General features: G+C 33.0%; 2 protein-coding genes across 2 annotated transcripts; both read right to left on the reverse strand.

The window, feature by feature from the left end:
• Nucleotides 1-2,053: 2,053 nt before the first annotated feature.
• LOC145569177 (putative membrane-associated kinase regulator 2) lies at nucleotides 2,054-3,896 on the reverse strand. Its single transcript, XM_081628534.1, has 2 exons — nucleotides 2,470-3,896; nucleotides 2,054-2,373 (listed from the first exon to the last, which is right to left on the reverse strand). Exons 1-2 carry the CDS (start codon nucleotides 3,629-3,631, stop codon nucleotides 2,276-2,278), a joined length of 1,260 nt encoding a protein of 419 aa, XP_081484660.1. The 5' UTR covers nucleotides 3,632-3,896; the 3' UTR covers nucleotides 2,054-2,275.
• Nucleotides 3,897-11,883: 7,987 nt separating this feature from the next.
• Nucleotides 11,884-16,183, reverse strand: LOC145569178 (uncharacterized). The gene is made up of 3 exons (XM_081628535.1): nucleotides 15,683-16,183; nucleotides 13,170-13,299; nucleotides 11,884-12,461 (listed from the first exon to the last, which is right to left on the reverse strand). The coding sequence occupies exons 1-3, from the start codon at nucleotides 16,112-16,114 to the stop codon at nucleotides 12,238-12,240; spliced, it is 786 nt and encodes a 261-aa protein (XP_081484661.1). The 5' UTR covers nucleotides 16,115-16,183; the 3' UTR covers nucleotides 11,884-12,237.
• Nucleotides 16,184-19,578: the final 3,395 nt, after the last annotated feature.

Below are 19,578 nucleotides of genomic sequence, written 5' to 3' on the forward strand. Positions count from 1 at the left end.
AAACAGACCCTTAGTACGGTGTATTTTTATTTCTCCACCTTAATTAATGATCCTTCCCTACTTCCAAATTATCTCATTTTAATTTGTATAGAAAGTCATTTCTATAAAAATTACACTTGTCATGCTCATATATAAATTACTCTCAACTTCATATGTTATAACTCTTTGCCTTTAAAATTAATATTTCCTCGTTCCCTTTAAAATTATCTCAACTGATTACTTAAGTCCGGTTGTTTTCTGTATCATTTTCATAAACAAAACAACTAGTCATCTATACCTCCCAATTAACATTGAACACCCACAATACTCGAGGTTAACATAACGGCATGGAGTAAATTTGGAGAAGACGTACATAAACTCGTGGAGAGAACAATGTATGGTAGTTCATGTGAAAGACCTTGGTTATTTTGGCCTAGATGTGGTGTTATGTATGCTTGGCTGTTTGTTTGTGTATCCCTCAGTCAACTTAATAGATAGACGTATAGCTAGAGAGTTGGGACGAAGGTTAGTTGTCCTAACTAACCAAAGGACATGCTAGTGTAACATAAGACACAATAACGTCTGCTAATTAACCTTATCTTTATCTCATAATCATCACTTTATTTACAAGGATCTTACTAACGAACGCCCCCCGGGACGTTGGATAAGCATTTAAAATATTACCTAAAGTGATATTAATTTGGGAAAGCATGATAAAATCACGTGTCAATCGGTGAAATTAATATTTATTTTAGTTTAATCTTTCTACTTTTAGCTAGCTTATCCAACATTTCCGGGGGCGTTCGTAGATTTTGCCTATTTAAAAAACAAAAATGGGACTATTCCTTAAAAACTATCATGCGGCACCATTTGCGTATTTGAAAGTAATTTATCGACAAATATCTAATTTGGAAATTAGATGTTGATTGCACCATACCTATTTTAGGAAACCTTTCTTTTTTTTTTTTTCCACATATATCAAAGACTCATTAAGTCATTATGCTGTTACTGACATCTCTTAAGTGCGGCACTTAATAGGCTTACCCACCTACAATTTGTGGGTAAACCACGGTAGTTTTGTTGTCCCTTCCCAAGTATTACTAATTTAATTTAGGATAATGATATATATATCCCTCAAGCCTGTATATAAACATTAAATATACTTTTTAAAATGGAATTAAGTTGGAAATTTATGACAAAATCATGCGTAAATCGATGTAATTAATTTTAATCTTTCCTCAACCTTTTCATTTTAAGCTTCTAATATATAGCCCTTAAGCTATATTTATCATTTTCCTTTTATTTAAAGGAATAAAATAATAAAAATAAAGTCTAATGCTGTAACTTAAAGGTAAAATACAGTTTTTATGTTCTTATGTTCAATTAAAGTTAGTAAGCTCAACTATCATTCTATTATCACATCGTAATGAGCTTCCAACTCATTCGTGGTTATCACAAACGTTGATTATGAATACTAACTTTTTTGAATAATATACGAAGTATATCGTTCATTCGTCCATCCATCATATACACTGATACCAAGCTATGCTTGTTTCATTACCATCCAATAATAACCCAACAAATAAACATCGACCATTATCACAAGTTCATAACCTCTAATTACGCTAACTACCAAAAATACCGCACCTAATTAATTAAATCCAACTTCCAACTCCTCTAACTCAACTTATTGTAACAAACTAACAATGAATCAAATTTTACCTACTTTACATACTTGTTAAAATAACAATGATGTTGAAAAATAGCACATACGAAGTAATTCATAGTTTCATACTCCGTATTTGAATAAAGCCAAGCATAGATACAAATCATAGACTAGTCATTAACCCTTTTCAGTAAGAAAAAAATGCACCCATTACCATATTTGAGAGGTACCTTCCCTTTTTTTTTTTTTTTTTTTTTTATGTTAACTTTTAGATAGAGACTATACTACTACCTCCGTTACATATTAGTTGCAACTTTGGAATATTTTATCTCTCACAAATATTGCTCAAAGTTGCAACTAATATGTAACGGAGGTAGTATATTATCACATTTCTAAACACACATTAACTTATGACAAAAGATACGGATTTTTATATATTTCCCATTCTTTTGCACGAAAAAGATGCTCCCACACCACTTTTTTTTACCATCTTTTACAGTCCTACAGTACTTTTTTACTGACCAGTAATACTCCCCTTTTACCTCCAATTTTTTTTTTTTTTTTTTTAATTCCTTTTTGTGCACCCTAATAATTTACAATACTACCCCTATTCCCTACTCTCTCTCCCTACTACACCGGTACGCCGCCGTTTCCTTCCTCCACCGCCGCTGCCGCAACATCCGTAGTATTTAGCAACACCGAACTCGCCTCCACACCATCGAAGAAATCTAAATTCAAAGTAATGAAATCAAAACGACTTTGTACACGAAAATCATGCAGATTTTAAAAATTAAAGAAAGAATACAAATAAAATTGGAAATTACCAGTGGAGGAATTGAAGGAGCGTTTACAGTGTAAAATGGCGCTTTGAATACCATCTTGTTGCTGCAAAAGAGAATCATCTCTTTTCTTAGACGACGTCGTATTCTGCACCATAGAATGCACAACCGCCGACTTACTCTTACCTAAATGCTTCTTCGCTATCACCTTCAAATTCAACCCTTGTTTTTGCGACACTTTCTCTCTCCTCTTCTCAACCGTCGTCGTTTCTCTTTCCGCTGCTTTTTTCGACACTTTGATCTTCACCATTTTTAAGTATTTCTGCACCACTTCCTTCTTGTTCCTCTTCTCATCTCCAGAACCTTCCGTTTGCGACGCCGAACCGTCGGATTTCTGATGCTCCACTTTCTCCTCCTCCTCGACATTCTCGCCGCCTTTCACGGCGGCAGATGCGACGGCGGGGGTCGCTGTTGTTGCGGCGGCGGCGGGTGTGGTTGTGGAGTTAACTTTGGAGTTGGAAGAAGCGCGAGTGAGGAGAGAGAAAATCGGAACTTCTTCCACTTTGAATTTCACCGTGAAAAACTTCTTGTTTTGGTAGTGGTTATTGTTATTGTTATTGTTGTTCGGCTGATTTTGAGAGTGACATTGCTTTGACTCGGACTTTGACCGTTTTAATCCTAGCAAAAACACGCGAAACTTGGTCGCCGATTTCGCAAGCGACACCGGAATCGGAAACTGACCGGACTTGTTACCGGAGTTCATCATCTCCTCCTCTTCAGAACCGTCCATTCGAAGTATCCTTCCTTTAAAAAACAAGTCATCCGACGGTGAGAAATTAAGGTTCGGTTCCAACTCTCTCTCCTCTACTACTTCCACTTCTTCTTCATCTTCTTCCTCATTTTCATCATCAATCTCATTTTCTCTCTCCTCTGTTTCATCCTCTTCATTACATTCTACATCATCGTCGTCGTCGTCGTTGTTGTTGTTGTTGTCGTCGTCGTCTTCGGCAGGTACGGCGAATTCGAGGTCAAAGAAAGGACCGTCATCATCGTCCTCGGCGTCGGAGTTTTCAGTTACGGCGGAGATAATGGTGGTGGTAGCGGAGGAGGAGGAAGAAGAGTTGTGAGATGAAGGTAGAGATATAAGAGGTGGGCCACCACTACCAGCAGCGGATTTCCAGTACTTGAGTAAGCTAAAAGCTTCCATGGTTGGGAGAGCCAGACTAATCACAGGTAACAAGCTTTACAGCTTTGGAATTATTTAATTTTTGAATAAAAATGAGAAGAAAGGTGGGATAAAATGGAAAGAGAGAGGGGTTGGAATTGGAAAGAAGAAGGAGAGGAAGGGGTAAAATTGGGTTACACGAGAGATGGCAGGAAAGTCATGTGAGAAAGGCAGTCAAGTTTCAGAGTGTCTCTGTTTCTGTTTTTCTGTCAGACCAGGGTTTTTAATGGCAACAATGGAAAATGACTCTTGATTTACTAGTGTGTCTTTGCCTGATTTTTAACTCTCCTGATAAGGGATTTTTAGGTTACGTTCATTTCAGATTAATTTTAATTCAGTTTAATTTTTTTTTTAATCTGTTCAGTTCTAATCAGTTTAATTTACTTTCTAATTTTCTTCTCTCATAAATAATTTATTTCATCTCTGTTCAATTCAGTTCAACTATTATTAATAAATCGGAACAGGGCCCTTAGTAACGACTATGTAGTTGCCTTATTCTTTTGAGTTGTTATGGTGTGTTAAGTATTATGGAGTAATAATTTGCTAACACATGCTAATTTGCTATGCTTGTTTTGAAACTCAAAAGAACATGGCCTAAATTACGTGCGTCAATCAATGTTATTAATGCTATAGGCTAAAGTTAGAGTACTTAGTATTTGTTTGATTAAATGTCAGAAGTGAAAATTCATGGGAATTTACAAATAGGGCAATTGTTTGATTGACAGTAAAAAGTGAAAATAGAGAAATTGAAAATTTATGGGAATTTGTTTTTTACCACAAAACATGTGAACTTAATTACTTCTCCCTTGATCACACAAAATTATCATGAATAACAAATTACTTTATGAAAATAAAAGGAATTATTTGAAGAAAACAATTCCCATGAAATACAAATTAACATAGAAATTTATTTTCCAATGTTTACTACACGAGCTCTTAGTGTATCAAAATATGTTTAGAAGAAGAATAACAAGAAATTTCGGTTTTTATCATTCAAGTGCTTATAAAGGTAGAGAACTTCTTACTAAAACTTCACATAGGGTGACAAACAAGATAACTCATCTCAGGTTAGCCGACGTAGTTTATTACAAGTAGGAGTTAGGGGATGTGTAAGGAATCTAAATTTACCCCATAGAGACTCCTAATTTATGGTTTTGTGATACGGAGTATTAATCTTCTCATTAGGTCAAACTTTACTTAATAGTTTCACTACATATATGAGTTAGTTATGGAGAATTATTATCAAAATTACTTATGTCGATCGGTGCAACTAAACGTGTTCATTTGAGGAGTTAGGATTACGTTACGGAGAATAGGGAAGAAGGATGAGAAATTAAGAATGATATAATAATTATAAAATGTTATTTCAAAGATTGAGGATGAATGTTTGAATAATAAATTCAAGTCCACAAGACCACAAGCAAGAACTACGACCGTCTTATTTTCGTAATATTGAATTATATATCCCAGGAAGGTTGGGCAAAGTAAAAGAAAACTGACACCTAATAATTAATTGAGTTTATAGGAATTGGTTTCTGTTAATTACCCTACATTAACTCCTTTTTTAATACTTTTTGTAAGATAATTTAGTGGAGACTAGAGAGCATGAATTAAAGCTTGATTATGCTTATCAACCTAATCCTTCTTCCTTTTTCTGTTTTTGTTTTTCTCCTTTCAAACTTCTTTTTGTCTTTTCAATTCTAAGCTTCCTAAGCAAGTCGTACTTTATAATTATAATAATAAATTTTCTTGTGAACCACGCATAAAATATGACTTGTAATTTTAAATTCATCAATTTTTCAAGCTTTGCGTAACCTAAATTAGGGATGAAAATAAGAGTTTTAATCCCATTTGTAACGAAGTCCTAATAAAGTAATAAGGCTTTGACCATCATCTACAAATAATTTTTGTTTATTATATCATCTTCTAATCTTTCAATACTCTATCCCAAATACTTGAGAATGTTAACTACTCTGCTACACAGTAAACACCATTACTTATATAGTTATATCTAAGCTATACCACCAATGTCACTTTTGTCATTGGAAAATATGGCCACATCATTTCTTATAGTAATGTATGATACTTCATAACTTTTATTTTATTCAATTTTATGTGTGATATTCAATATTTGAGATCAATTCGACTAAAACAGATGTGTTAAAATATGATAATAATACACTTACTAATTTACAATAATACTTATATGTAATACGACATCTAAGACGGCTTAAAACACGTTCAATAAATTAAAAAAACAATTAATAAAACATTAATCTTCTTCGTTGCTCGTATTCTTGCATATGGTTGCCCATATGTATCCATTAGGACCATTACTAACACCATACTATGACACCTTACACTCAATTCTCCAAAGTCTCACCATGCCATGCATATCGTACACATTGTACTGAATTGCATTGAATTGCAGTGTATATCCTGTATTTCATTTGATAAAACGGGATGCAATGAATAAAAGTCATGAACCCCTAAATTGTTTGGCATGTTTTGAATGTGGCTTCATTCAAGTTTTTTGTCTCTAACTCTGGCCTAGTCTCCTTATTGATGAGGCAACCATTTTCCCCTGTTTAGGATGGACCCAAAATCATCAGTACTCCAAACTTATCAATCATCCCTTTTTGTTCTTTTTCTTCAACTCGTATTTAATAATGCATGCCTATATTTAAGACGTAGGACACATGCATGCTTTCATATTTTTCAGGTACTATTTGTCAATTAGCTTAAACCAAAGAAACTATTGACCCATTACAGATGAAGAGTAATTAAGAAATTATATGTTTAGTGATAATATAATTTCTTATATACAAGACAAAAATATTTTGTTAACAATCCATTTTTTGATCAATTTAATTGTTGCAATGTGACTTTTGGTTAATTCATTTACTAATATTAAACCATATGTTTTTTTTTCTCTTCCAACAAAGGGTGGTATATAGATTATAGATGTTGGATTTTTTGTAATACTTAGTATATATAATCACCATATTAACTTTAAATCATTTGAACTAGTAATGTAGTATGTATATTTAAAGATATTTACAGTTAAATTCATTAAACAGTAAAAATAAAAAAGTAAAAGTTCAATCGAAATAGTTTTAATGGAGTATTGTATCATTTAGTGACCAACTCTCATCACATCCCATATTCAAAATGATAATGACCCTTGAAGAATTGACATCCACTTCCCTTTTATGTGATGCATGTCAAACCTCCATTATCACCCCACCCTTTCTCTCCTAATTCATTAATTAATCTTGATTATCATATATATATATATATATATATATATATTCGGTAACTCTTACTTTCTTTGTCCCAAATTAATAATATTTATATTGTTATTTTAGTCCTATATAACTTGGAACATGACATCATTTTGCTCATTTGTAGCACATGAACCATTCAAACAAACAATCTTCTTATAACTCTATAAGTCTGTTACTCTAATTACAATATTATTAAAGATGATTAGAAATCAATCACAGATACAATCTAATAATTCCACCAGCCCATCACTATCTTGCCTCTCTTAGCACATAATTTCATTTTTCATATACACTATTACATTATTGCATTAGATTATAAGTTGGTCCATTAGGTGCTAGGCATTTGTGTTTAATTTCACTATCTCCATAAACTAACATATTTTACTAATCTTAGCCATTTAATTAGTGTATCAATATTTAATGGTCCTGTATCATACTGCATAATGCATGTGATGTAACAAAGATAAGAGTTTAACTTGATAAAGTATGTTTCTATATATGTAATATATCCTACTATTGCACAATTTACACTTAAAGATAAAATAAAGGATAGTGCATCATTCAAACAGGTTCAAGAACAAATCTTTGTATTGCATTTTCGAGTTACGACCTTGCATATTTAGAGAAAAGGTCCTTCATTTAAGAACACCCTCTGTTTATTCTTATTCCATACTATATTGTTGGTTTTACTTGTTTATTTACTGCGTATATAGTCAAGAATTTACGAAGAACTTGTCAAAGTGGAGTTGAAGAAAAGCATGAAAATTTTCTAGGGCACGTCATTAACTCATTGCAAGCATGTCCAAGAATAGTAAAGTATGTGTTGATGCAAATTGGTCCAATTAATTCAATTTTTCGGACTAGTCGTCTAGTCCAAAACAATTTGTAAACATCACTAACCAATTGTCACACTACCGGCGTATTGATTCTTTTATATTTTGAGTTAACCCTAATAACCTAGGTATCCCGTATCATTTATTCAAATTCGACTAAATATAAGTTGAAATAAAGTTCTACCCAAATCATTGTTAACGCCAAGTTGGTCCATTATAATTGATAAACACTCAATTTATGATGAAGGACAAAGGCATGGGGAAGTTGGTAATAAGGCACTAGATGAGATTTTCCAAAATGGTAGGTGATTAGACAAAAGCAAACAAAAGTAAAAATAAAAAGAAAAGGAAGAAAAGAAATCAAGACTAACACAGTAAAAAGAACAAGTAAAGGGGATTGTAGGTAGGCGATGGACCTCTTCGATAACCTAAGGTAACTTTGCTTAATCCACTTTTTTATCTATGTTTTCTTTTGCATATTTTAGTAATACTAGGTTCACTTTAGAAAGGAAAGATGATTAGTAATGTTTGGCTAATTTTTACTCAGATCATGCTATATTAAAAAATAACTTTGATAATGACTAGAGTTGTCAAAAAATAACTCAATTATATTGCAATCGATATAAAAAATACAATAATCAAATAATCCGAAGAAATTATAGATACAATGGCTTTAAAACAAACGAATGGGACCATTACTCCATTTCCGTATTAGATATTACAGGAATTGATTAGACTCAGTTTGTAATTAATCGTAGGCTCGAGTTAACAACTCTAGTATATGACATTTTTATTGTTTAGGGTTGGTCCTTACTACTATTTAATTTGGGTACGTAAGGTGCACCCAAAGTCCCGAAGCTAAGTCACGTGGCTTACATGCATGCAATTGAAAGGACCCATCAAAAATAAATTGCTTGCGTTGCTTAGCAGTTATAGTTATTGATGAACTCTTAAAGAACGCAAAGTTTGGTGGTAAAGGTAATTTAATTGAGTACAATAATCACTAATGAGGGAAGTGCAGTTTTTCATGATTTTAGATCGGAGTTGAATGGTTCTTATCAATTATAGTAAGCCAAAGTTTTGACTTGAAATATTTAACTTGTCAATAGTGCTGACAAGCATCTTCGAATTTGTATTATATGAACTGAACTCCAACTTATATTTATAATAATTATGAAAGCTGATTTTAACTCAGGTTGAATTTGACTTGACACAAAAGTCAATATGATTATAATTCATTGATTAATTAATATTGGTAGTAAGTTTCATGTACGAAATATAAATTAATTTTGGCTGCACTTAAATTAAATCACACTTGTTCTAGATAACTCATTTGTTACTTCAATTTATATCATCAACCATTATCAACCATTATTTACATTCAAAATCAAGACTGAAATTTAAGCGAGTTACAAATCTTATTACTATATGGAAGTTATTTAATATAATTGCCAGCCATGTATCACAAATTCGCAAGTTGCCAAGTTAATATAATTCGACTTACCAATTCTTGGAAAGTAAGAGGGAAAAGATAAGAGAATTTCTATGCCTAAATATTTATTACTTTATTTTACAATAACTCACATTATCAAATAACTCACATTATCATCTATCATACTACCTTTGTTTTTTATTAGTTGACACGTTTTAACTTTAGCACTAACACTTCCCTTTGACCATGTTTTGTGATTTATACGTAATGAAAAATATAATCATATGGGATCTTGTTAGATTCACCACGGTATATATTTTTAAAATATCAACTTTTTATAATTTTTACCTATCGATAAGTAATGATATTAACGGTTGAAATCGTGCACTGGCAAACGTGACTAAAGAAACGTGTCAACTAAAAAAAACGGACGAAGTATTATATAATCTTCTAATAGGACACAATTTCCTACTCACTACAAGTGTCAAATATATGGATATTTTGGATCTATCATTACCATTTACCAAGCTAAGTTTTGTGATAGTTTGTGCAACAAATATATTCCAAAATTAGAAACTAAGAGCATAGCTGCATGGATTGTTGGACGCCACCCAGGTGTGTGAGAGAGTATGAGACACATACCAACAATTGGAATATAGCAGATTCTAGACTACTAGTCACTCTTCTAAGTGCTTGTTTGGTACTATATGAACTAAGGAAAGAAAGTGGAATAGAAACAAATAAGAGGAGGGAAGAGTAATCTTATGCATTACCATTATTAGTTGTTCAAAAAGAAATCCTTATATAAAAAAATGAAGTGGGTTGCCTTACCTCTTATACCAAACACTAGATAATGTAAACGGTTATTTAATTAAATGTTCACCTCTTAAAATATACACCTTTTATTTCATAATAATTGAAAGGTTAGTATATCTAATTATGTATTAATATAAATTTGATATTTCAGCGATATATATTAAGATAATGCGACAATATTTTACTTATTAACCTTTTAAGAGATGGTCAAACATATGAATCAAAGTGTGTCAATTATTACTTTGTACGTAGGACCTATTCTCTTCAGCTTATTTTCGGTTTAGTTCAGTTCAGCTCCAATAAGTTTAATTCAGTTCAGTTTTTAATTTCCTTCTCTTATAAAATATTCAGTTCAATTCAGATCCAATAAGTTCAATTCAGTTCAGGTTAGTTCAGTCAATTAGAACAAGCCCTAAATATTTTCATCTTCGACTCGGCATCTCAAAAGGGGTCCATGAAATGACAATACCTTGTCTGAATCACTAACAAAACTTCTTGCAGTCCATAAATTAGGTTTAATAAAGCAGTAGGCCCAATTCGAACCCACTAACAGCTTTCAAATAGCAAATTTTACCCAATCAGGCCCAACCAAAATGGTCCAGTTTATTAAAGAATTTATAGCTAGAGAAAGTGTTGACATAAACACTGATACCCCCACACAGTCCTGCAAATTAAAACTTATACGAAGTATGAAACATATGAATTTGCACGAGTATGAGACAATATCATGAGGTATTTGATCGTAAGTGATGAAGAAGGAAGATTTTTATGGATTACTATACGGAATAATCACTTTTGATTCATATAGCCGACTTAACTTATGGGATTAAGGCTTTAATTGATTGATTGATATGAAATAGGTTTAGTGACTTCAAATTACAAAGTATATAAATATGACCCTAAATCATGTAGTAACAACTAACTTCATAATTGGGATGATTTCATATAATGTGGGGTAACTTATTCTTCAAGTACAAGCACTGCTGCTTATCAATTATTTTGTTATAACAATCAAATGAGTAATTTCAGTTATCCATCCAAAATATATAAAGGGTGTATTACTTTGTACTGTAGCTTGGAAGCTGGAACTCAATGTTGCTGCTAAGTAAGTATAAACAAAGCAAATAAAGATGAAAAAAAAAAAAAAAAAACAATATAGGTCTGAAAACCTCATGGTTTAGTTGATAAATCATCAATCGAAGCTTTTTTTTTTTTTGGGTTTTTCTACATTATAACCCTCCAACTTTCCGTTTTCTACGTTGTGCCCCCTCTTTTTGAGAAATCTACACTGTAACCTTAAAATACATTTAGCTTTTATACGGTAACCTTGCCGTTATCTTACCGTTAACAAATTCCGTTAGTTATATTTTTTTATCGATTTGCGTGTTAGAAATGGTTCCGTTAAAGGTTTTGGGGGGTATTTTGGCCCTAAAGGGTCCAAATTGAGCTCAGATTTCACAAAAAAATGACGCAAATGTCTTATTTTGCATAGTAAATACGTAAACACGCAAATCGAGACATTTTTTAATATGCAAAACGAGGCATTTGTGTTATTATTTTGCTAAATCTGAGCTCAATTTGGACCTTTAAGGCCAAAATACCCCCCAAAACCTTTAACAGAACCATTTTCAACACGCAAATTGATAAAAAATATTATAAAATGGTGAGTATGCCCCACTAACGGAATTTGTTAACGGCAAAATAACGGCAAGGTTACCGTATAGAAACTAAATGTATTTTAAGGTTACAGTGTAGATTTCTCAAAAAGGGAGGGCACATCGTAGAAAACGGAAAATTAGAGGGTTATAATATAGAAAACCCTTTTTTTTTTTTACAGAGATTTGTTATGCATATTAGATCCGGAGATTACAGAAACCATGCATAATATTATTCGGATATAATTGTACATATGAAAAGACAATCTTCAAGCAGGAATCGTAACTCGGCCAAAATGTGAGAAATTGCCATGATTTGTAGCCTAAAAACTGACCAAAGTGAAAAATCTATTACAACTCGAACCTTCTATCATCCTATGTGCCCCAATTTGAGGAAATAAAAACCACCATATGCCATTGTTAAGGGTCATACAGGCATTATGTGGGACCAAAAAATCTCTACCAAGATCATTGGGTTATAGGATTCCAGTGTTACACCATATAAACCCAATACTGATCATCTTGAAGCTTCACATTTCTTGTATTCGATAACTCAAATCAACTTCTACTTGGCGGCTTTCTTTAGTTCAGAAACTCTAGCACCCATTATCTTAACAATTGGCTCATCTTTTGACTGAATCAGCTTTAGTGCTGGATGAACATTAAGGTCTCCCATTACCATCTTTTCACCAGCATCCATCTCACTTAAATCCACATCAATATACGGAGGAATTATGTCGGCAGGACAAAGATATTTAACACTCTTTTTAATGATATTCAGATATGAACCTGCATATTTGATGAGCAATAGTGTTTATATGACACAAGAAACAGAAAATTCACAACATAAACACTTAGGGCCTGTTCTCATTGATTGAAATGAGCTGAACTGAACTGAACTTATTAGAGCTGAGCTGAGCTAAGCTGAACTGAACTTTTTAGAGCTGAATTGAACTGAACTGAAATGAATATTTTATAAGAGAAGGAAATTAGGAGCTGAACTGAACTGATTAGAGCTAAACTGAACTGAACTTATTAGAGCCGAGCTGAACTAAACTGAACTAAAAATAATCGTATGAGAACAAGCCCTTAAACAATGTAAAGTACGCCAAAAATATGATCAATAAATTTGCAAAAAATATCCACAAGATATCTTCTCTAGAATAATGAAATTTCAGGTATGAAGCAGATAGGAAATTTAATAACCTTCTAATGCAAAATAATAGACTGAAACAAACAGCCACAGACAAATTCTTGCATGATAATAACTTTGCATTCCAAATGATAGACTGAATTTTATCTTATTTGTTTAATAAACTTCAACCATGAAAATTATTCTTGTACTGGTACAATGATTATCTTATAGATGTAAGGACAGAGCTACCAAAAATGTAATTTAACTTAGACAAGCACAAACTTAAAATAAATCGATATTTTAACTTAAGAAATCACATATGGCCTATTAGTTTAAAATGGAAGTAGTATTTGACTGGATACCTTTTCTTAATCCAGGTGACACATCTTCTCCTCTAAATACAAGGGGAACCTCAACCTTCAGTAAAGCATCAGGAGGAGCTCTAATGAAAGTGACATTAAGAATAGCTTCAGTGGCTGCATGCATGTGGAGCTGTTCAGCACAGAGGAAAACATTTCAGAAACATAAGGCCTCCAACTAACTATAACAACGATAGTACACAAAACTTTTAGAATGAACCAACAAAGTGAGTTATTCGCGATTATTTAAAATACGCATACGGAGTATATTTCAGCAACAAATTTAGATAAAATGATTCATGCCTCAAACTCATCTGCAATATGTTACCCATATATCTTCACTCCCAAAGAGGAGAAACAAAGAAAAATTCCAAATCGGCATTGCTTTAGATTTACAATCTGATTATGTACAAAGTTACCAAGAACATTTAAGACATATCTTTGCACTAGGAGCACTAATATATAGCCTGCAATGGTACAAACTTCACTCTAGTCAACAACCTCTAATACACACCAGAAATAAAGTAGAAGTGACCTACTGATGGCTAGGAATTAATAGGCAATCCATGTATGTTCTCTTTCGAATCTTATAAAACCACCCTAACCCACAACCCAGCAATAAATCAATACTATATGCATCATACACAATAAAGCTTTACAAGTTTCAATACAAAGGTTTGAAGTCCTCAGGGAAGATCCAGCTGCCCAGGTCAAACCCCCATCATTCTATCAAAAATACTTACATTATCCAAATTCTCTCTTCCATCCACAAAGAATAGAGCATTTCATAAGGGTAAAATAGAAGACAGATTTCTGCTTTCTAGAACATGTCTCACACTTCAAGGCATCATCATTCAAAAGATTACATGGAATCCTCTAGCATCCAAATGTCTCATAAGCTTCTACGGAAAACTTGATCATACATATAGCATCTAATCCAACTATCGCTCTGTAGTCATCACTGGAGTTCACAAGTAAGTACAGACTCCAAACAGCCACTTTCTCATCCTTTCTAATTGAGTCATACAGTTCTCCAATTGAGTTCACAAGTAGGTACAGACTCCAAAGAGTACAAATAGCCACTTTCCTATCCTTTCTAATTGAGTCATACAGTACATAAAAGCACTACCATAGTAAAATGTGTACATCGATAAAACTTCTTCTAATTTACCGTGTACACATCCTTATCCTAGTACAAGAGAGAGACAAGCCAGTGAAATCTGAACAACTATCATAGGATTCATAACATCTACCTTTCCAAACTCTTCACAACACACCAATTACATATGTTCAGCAATCACAGTCCATACACTTTGCAAACTCTTCACTCCATACCAAATTTATCTACCATACCAACACAAAGTGCAGAGACGATAACCATCTATGCTTCTCAGATTCATCTCACCATGTCCAGCAATTTAAACAAGAAGACATTTGAAAACATCACTTTCATATACTCAGCCCCTTTGATGCTGATGATTGCATTGCATTGGGACTCTTGCCTAAGTAAAAGTTATATAATCAATCATTTCACAATAACTCAAAACAAAATAGGCTCAACTACTCAATCCCACGACTTAAGCTACTCTAAATAAACAAACTTCATTTAACCAAGTAGCTCACACATCATCTTCAATTTTTTGTTCACGTTAAAGGTGCCCTTCAAATCCTCAATGTCCATATCATCCTCACATTCATTGTATAATATTCTCCCATTTCCCTTTACACGTTTTTTAACCACAATATAATCCCACAAACCTTAGATGAACCGAGTTTAATTTCCTCTAAAATGAGTATAGGACTATCTTAGAATGGAAACGCACCCTAATCATATGATGAATTAGCTTAAGTCTGCTTCATACAAGACTTTACACATTGATGTCTTATATTATTTCTTCTGGCAATAGTCCCCCATCTTTCTCACTAACACTCTACTAGCAATTTTCAACCTAAATTAACTCCAACGAGTCTCATGTGAAGCGCAGTTACAATGTTACAATCATCTATACAATCAGTATGAGACTACTGTCATACAAAATGTTATTGTAAGATCATCTCATAAAAGATTTCAGCGCTTTAATGTCTTATTTCCAACTTCCAAGCACCAATTTTTATTATGTACACATGCTTCCCTCATTTGAAACGCACCCTGATCTTACCATAAATTAGCTTAATTCCGCCTCATACAAGACTTTACACATTATTTATGTCTTACATTACATTATTTCTCCAACTACTAACCCCCCATTTTTCTCAACAATATCCTATAAGCAATTTTCAGCCAAAATTCACTCCAACGAGTCTCAGGTGAAGCAAAGTTACAATTAACTCAAGTTCTCAACCATCATACATAATTTTATTGTAAGTCTGTATCATACAAGATTTCGCACTATAATGTCTCCAAGCACCGATTTTTATTAGGTTTACATGCCTTCATTTGACAAAGATGCAAATAATTGTTTTATATAAATCAAAACCCCAATTACAAAAAATTGTACTAGTAATAAGAAATGTACCTTTCTGGGAAGAACACGAACATGCTCAACAACATCATCAGAATCAAAATCAGGCTTAACTTGAAGATCAAAAAGTCTAGACAAAAAGAAAGATCGACCCATTTGAGTAACAAGCTTTTTGATCTGTTTAGTTTGAACAGAAATCAACCTCTTATTACCACCATGTTGGCCATCTTTCTGCTCAAACACAATACTGGGAATCCGACCCGATTTCCTTTCATGGGCACAGATTTTCTTCCCGGATTCGGACCTTGGGATGCCGATGATGGTTTCAGACGGGTCGGGTTTGGGGAACCCGGGAAGGTAAGAGAGGGTGGTTTCCGGGTCGTAAGGGAGGACTAAGGCGGCGGAAGAGTGGCTGAAGTGGCGGAGATGGTGGTGGAGGTTGAGGAGGAGGTGGGTTTTGCCGAGGAGTGGGCGGTGGAGAAGCATTTTTTTGAGGAGAGAGAAAGTGTGTTTGAGTGAGGGGTTTTCTGAGGGTTTTGGAGTGTTTGGAAAATGGTAGAGATTGTTTTTGGTTTGGGCTGTTTGTGTTGGTTCTCCAACCATGAGCCCAATGGGAGGAGGAAGGTTAGATTGGTTGGACAAATTAGTCGGGCATTCCTAATCTAATTATAGAAGGCGATAATCTAGCAGTCATAAACGCCATCAAGAGGACGTTGCAAATCCCATGGGATGTCTACAACATTACATGTGACACGGAAGTAGCTTTGAACACACTTGATTCTCACTCCATTCACCATTGTTACAGGGAGACGAATATGGCGGTGGACTACTGGCAAAGAAGGGGCACCACCATGAAAATTTACTTTGGTCCTTTAATATTTTTGCGGCTTCCCTCTCCCTTATCATCCAAAAGGGTACTTTAGGTATCCCCAATCAAAGAGGCTAATCTAGCTTATATATATATATATATATATTAATATATATATATATATATATATATATATATATATATATATATATATATATATATATATATATATATATAAAATGGTCATTTGGTTTGGGTACGACTTTGACATAAGTCCTACTTCCTCCGTTATAGTTACTCGTACATCGTACTTCTTCCATTTTTTAATACTTGTAACATACACTTTTTTCACGGTACATTAAGAAAAGTGGGTCTTGCATGATTGAATATATTTAAAATGGGGATGAGAGATTGTTAGGAGTATAATCTAATGGCCAATAACCTTCAACAAAAATATTTTTCAATTATAGTGTGTTGCAAGTATTACTATTGTATAGGGTAGTTCCCATAGAGCTGACCCACGCTCCCAGCACCACTTGAGAAGTGTACACTCATGTTAGTCCAGCCCGAAGTCACGAGTAATCTCCCAGTGGCTCAGCCTAACTAACCTCAGCGGGCTCCAGCCTGTAGCACAATGAATCGTACAACTATAAAAAGCAAGCCAAGCACAACGAAGAGGGGGTTAGACAATCACATTCAATCCCTCACCTTCCATTATCTACATTTCCACCTAAAACCATACTAACTCAAGCATTGGACCGGGGTTCCTCGAAACCACCCCTGAGGACAGTAACCTCCATTCATTGTGCGGGAATTTATAGTTGAGGACTAGATCCACGCACCGGCCTAGCTTTGGAACTACACCCAGAAGAACTATAAATTTTCTATTTTAAGAAAGTGTTGTAAGTATTAAAAAAAATGAGGAGGATATTGTATCTAGCATGCTATGAAGAAAGGGTTAAAGACGGTAATAAACGAACAAAATAATCTACTGTAAAACATTTATTGTAAACACTAGTTAATGCCCGAGCCATGCTCGGATTTTTCAAAATACATAGTTGCATTATTTTTATGCATAATATGGTAAATAAATTTTGTACGTTGATTTACTTAGTGATTTTTTTTATTTGGCCAAATTGCATGAACATATGTATGTGAAAATTGAAAATTTCTAGCTTATCTTTTATCCTTATAAAATTAACGCTTAGTTATTGATTGCTTTTAAATTTCAAGCTTTATAACTAACTTGAAATTATTTATTTTTTAGTAATAAAAAAAAAAAAACCTTTTTGGTGGGATTTTATGTGGGGTTGACATGTGTAATCTAATAATATTCTTGGGGGTTACTTTAGTATAATACTAGGTTAGAACCCGTGCGATGCAAGGTTTATATAAAGCCTATTTTTAATTTGTATATTTTAAAAATAAATCGCTATTATACATGAATATAAATAAGAATTACGTATATTTTGTAATTTTATAATTTTTTATTTTAATCAAAATTATGATATAGTATCTGTTCAACGTTGTCTAATTCATAGTTCAATGTAGGAGGTCATTTATTAGTGTGCTATTTAAAATTGTTTCAATTTCCTACGATAAATTGATAGATTTTAGTTGTAATGTAGAAGTTTCTAACATTTAAATTTCAAAAATGTTAAATATGATAGCTTTCCCAAAAAAGAAAAAAAAAAGATGACATCATCATTGCATTTAGGCGGGAAATTTTTTATTGAGAAAGTGACACGTGGGCAATGGTGATGTCAACAACTTCTCTTTTAGTAATAGTTAATAGATGTATATAGATAGATAGATACCTAATTGATATTAAATTTATCTTAATTAATTTGTCAGTTTAGCCAATATGTGTTTTTGGAAAACTAATACAAGTAATTTTTAACATACATTAATTTATGCCCTCAATTGTTTCAATAAAAAAAAAGAAGAAAAAGTTATGCCCTCAATAGGGGTGTGATAAACTTATACAGGAAAATTATAAATTTATTTATTTATTTTTTTGTTGAGATATATCTGTTGTTTGATGTCTTAAAATACCTAATTGCACTTTAGTGTTTTTTAACTACCACTTATACGTAGTATGTTTTTTTACAAGTTAAATTATCACTCTAGTATTTTTTTTTTTAATCCTTTATGGATTTATTTTAATAGCTACAATAACACATGGTAGGTCAGTCTTATCGTTTTTCTTTCTTTTTTGGGGAGAGGGGGTGTTTGAAGAAGAGGGGCAAAGTGCCAAACAAAATAAACAAACACACCCAAAAAAAAAATTCAAATTTAACAACAGTACAACAGATAAACAAAACACACACTATAAAAGTACCAAAAGCAAACTAAAGCTAAAGAAACTAGCAATAGGCCAATAGCTAGCTCCCTATAACAAGCACATCTCATTTATTATGTCACAAGACGAATCTAAGCAATACCACTCAAATCCTCCAATAAATATATCATGAAAGTCCTAAAAAATTGTCATTAAATTAAGTAACTACGGAGTACATGTCTACATGCATAATATTAAGTTAAAAAATTTGTAACAAAAATGTAACTTCCCTAACAATAAGGATAGTATGAAAAAACATCCTATTTCAATGAAGTTGACAGTATGTCCCATTGAATAACCTATATACTTAACGAATAAGAAATAATAAGATTGTCAAAATCTTAGGTCATTAGAATTCCGTGACAAACCTTATACTCCGTATTATAAACATATCATTAATCAATACGTATATTTGTACCAAAGAAAACTACATAATGTAGGAGCATAAATCATGGCTAAGAAATTTCCACATGTCACACATCTAATGACTAATAAAGATACTCAGAATTAATGAATGATAAGTGTAGTTCAACTGTAATTTCACTTTGAAAGATTCAATTGATTATAAAATGACGAAGAAAGTATCAAGATTGGGAAAAATATACCAATTAAGCTTTGTCCCACCAGAATTGGAAGGCGACTTGCTTGCTTTCACGTTCTTTTACTATTGGCTTTCACGTAAAGCCTCTAGAACCTACTTATTTTTGTATTAGTGTACCTCTTAACAGCAATTTATGGGTTGGTTTGTTTCTTATTGACCCCTTTGAGGTCGTTGATGATACTCCGGGCTTATTTTATTCA

This window comes from Chenopodium album, chromosome 11 (assembly GCF_948465745.1).
Source record: "Chenopodium album chromosome 11, dcCheAlbu1.1, whole genome shotgun sequence".
Taxonomy (NCBI): Eukaryota; Viridiplantae; Streptophyta; class Magnoliopsida; order Caryophyllales; family Amaranthaceae; genus Chenopodium; species Chenopodium album.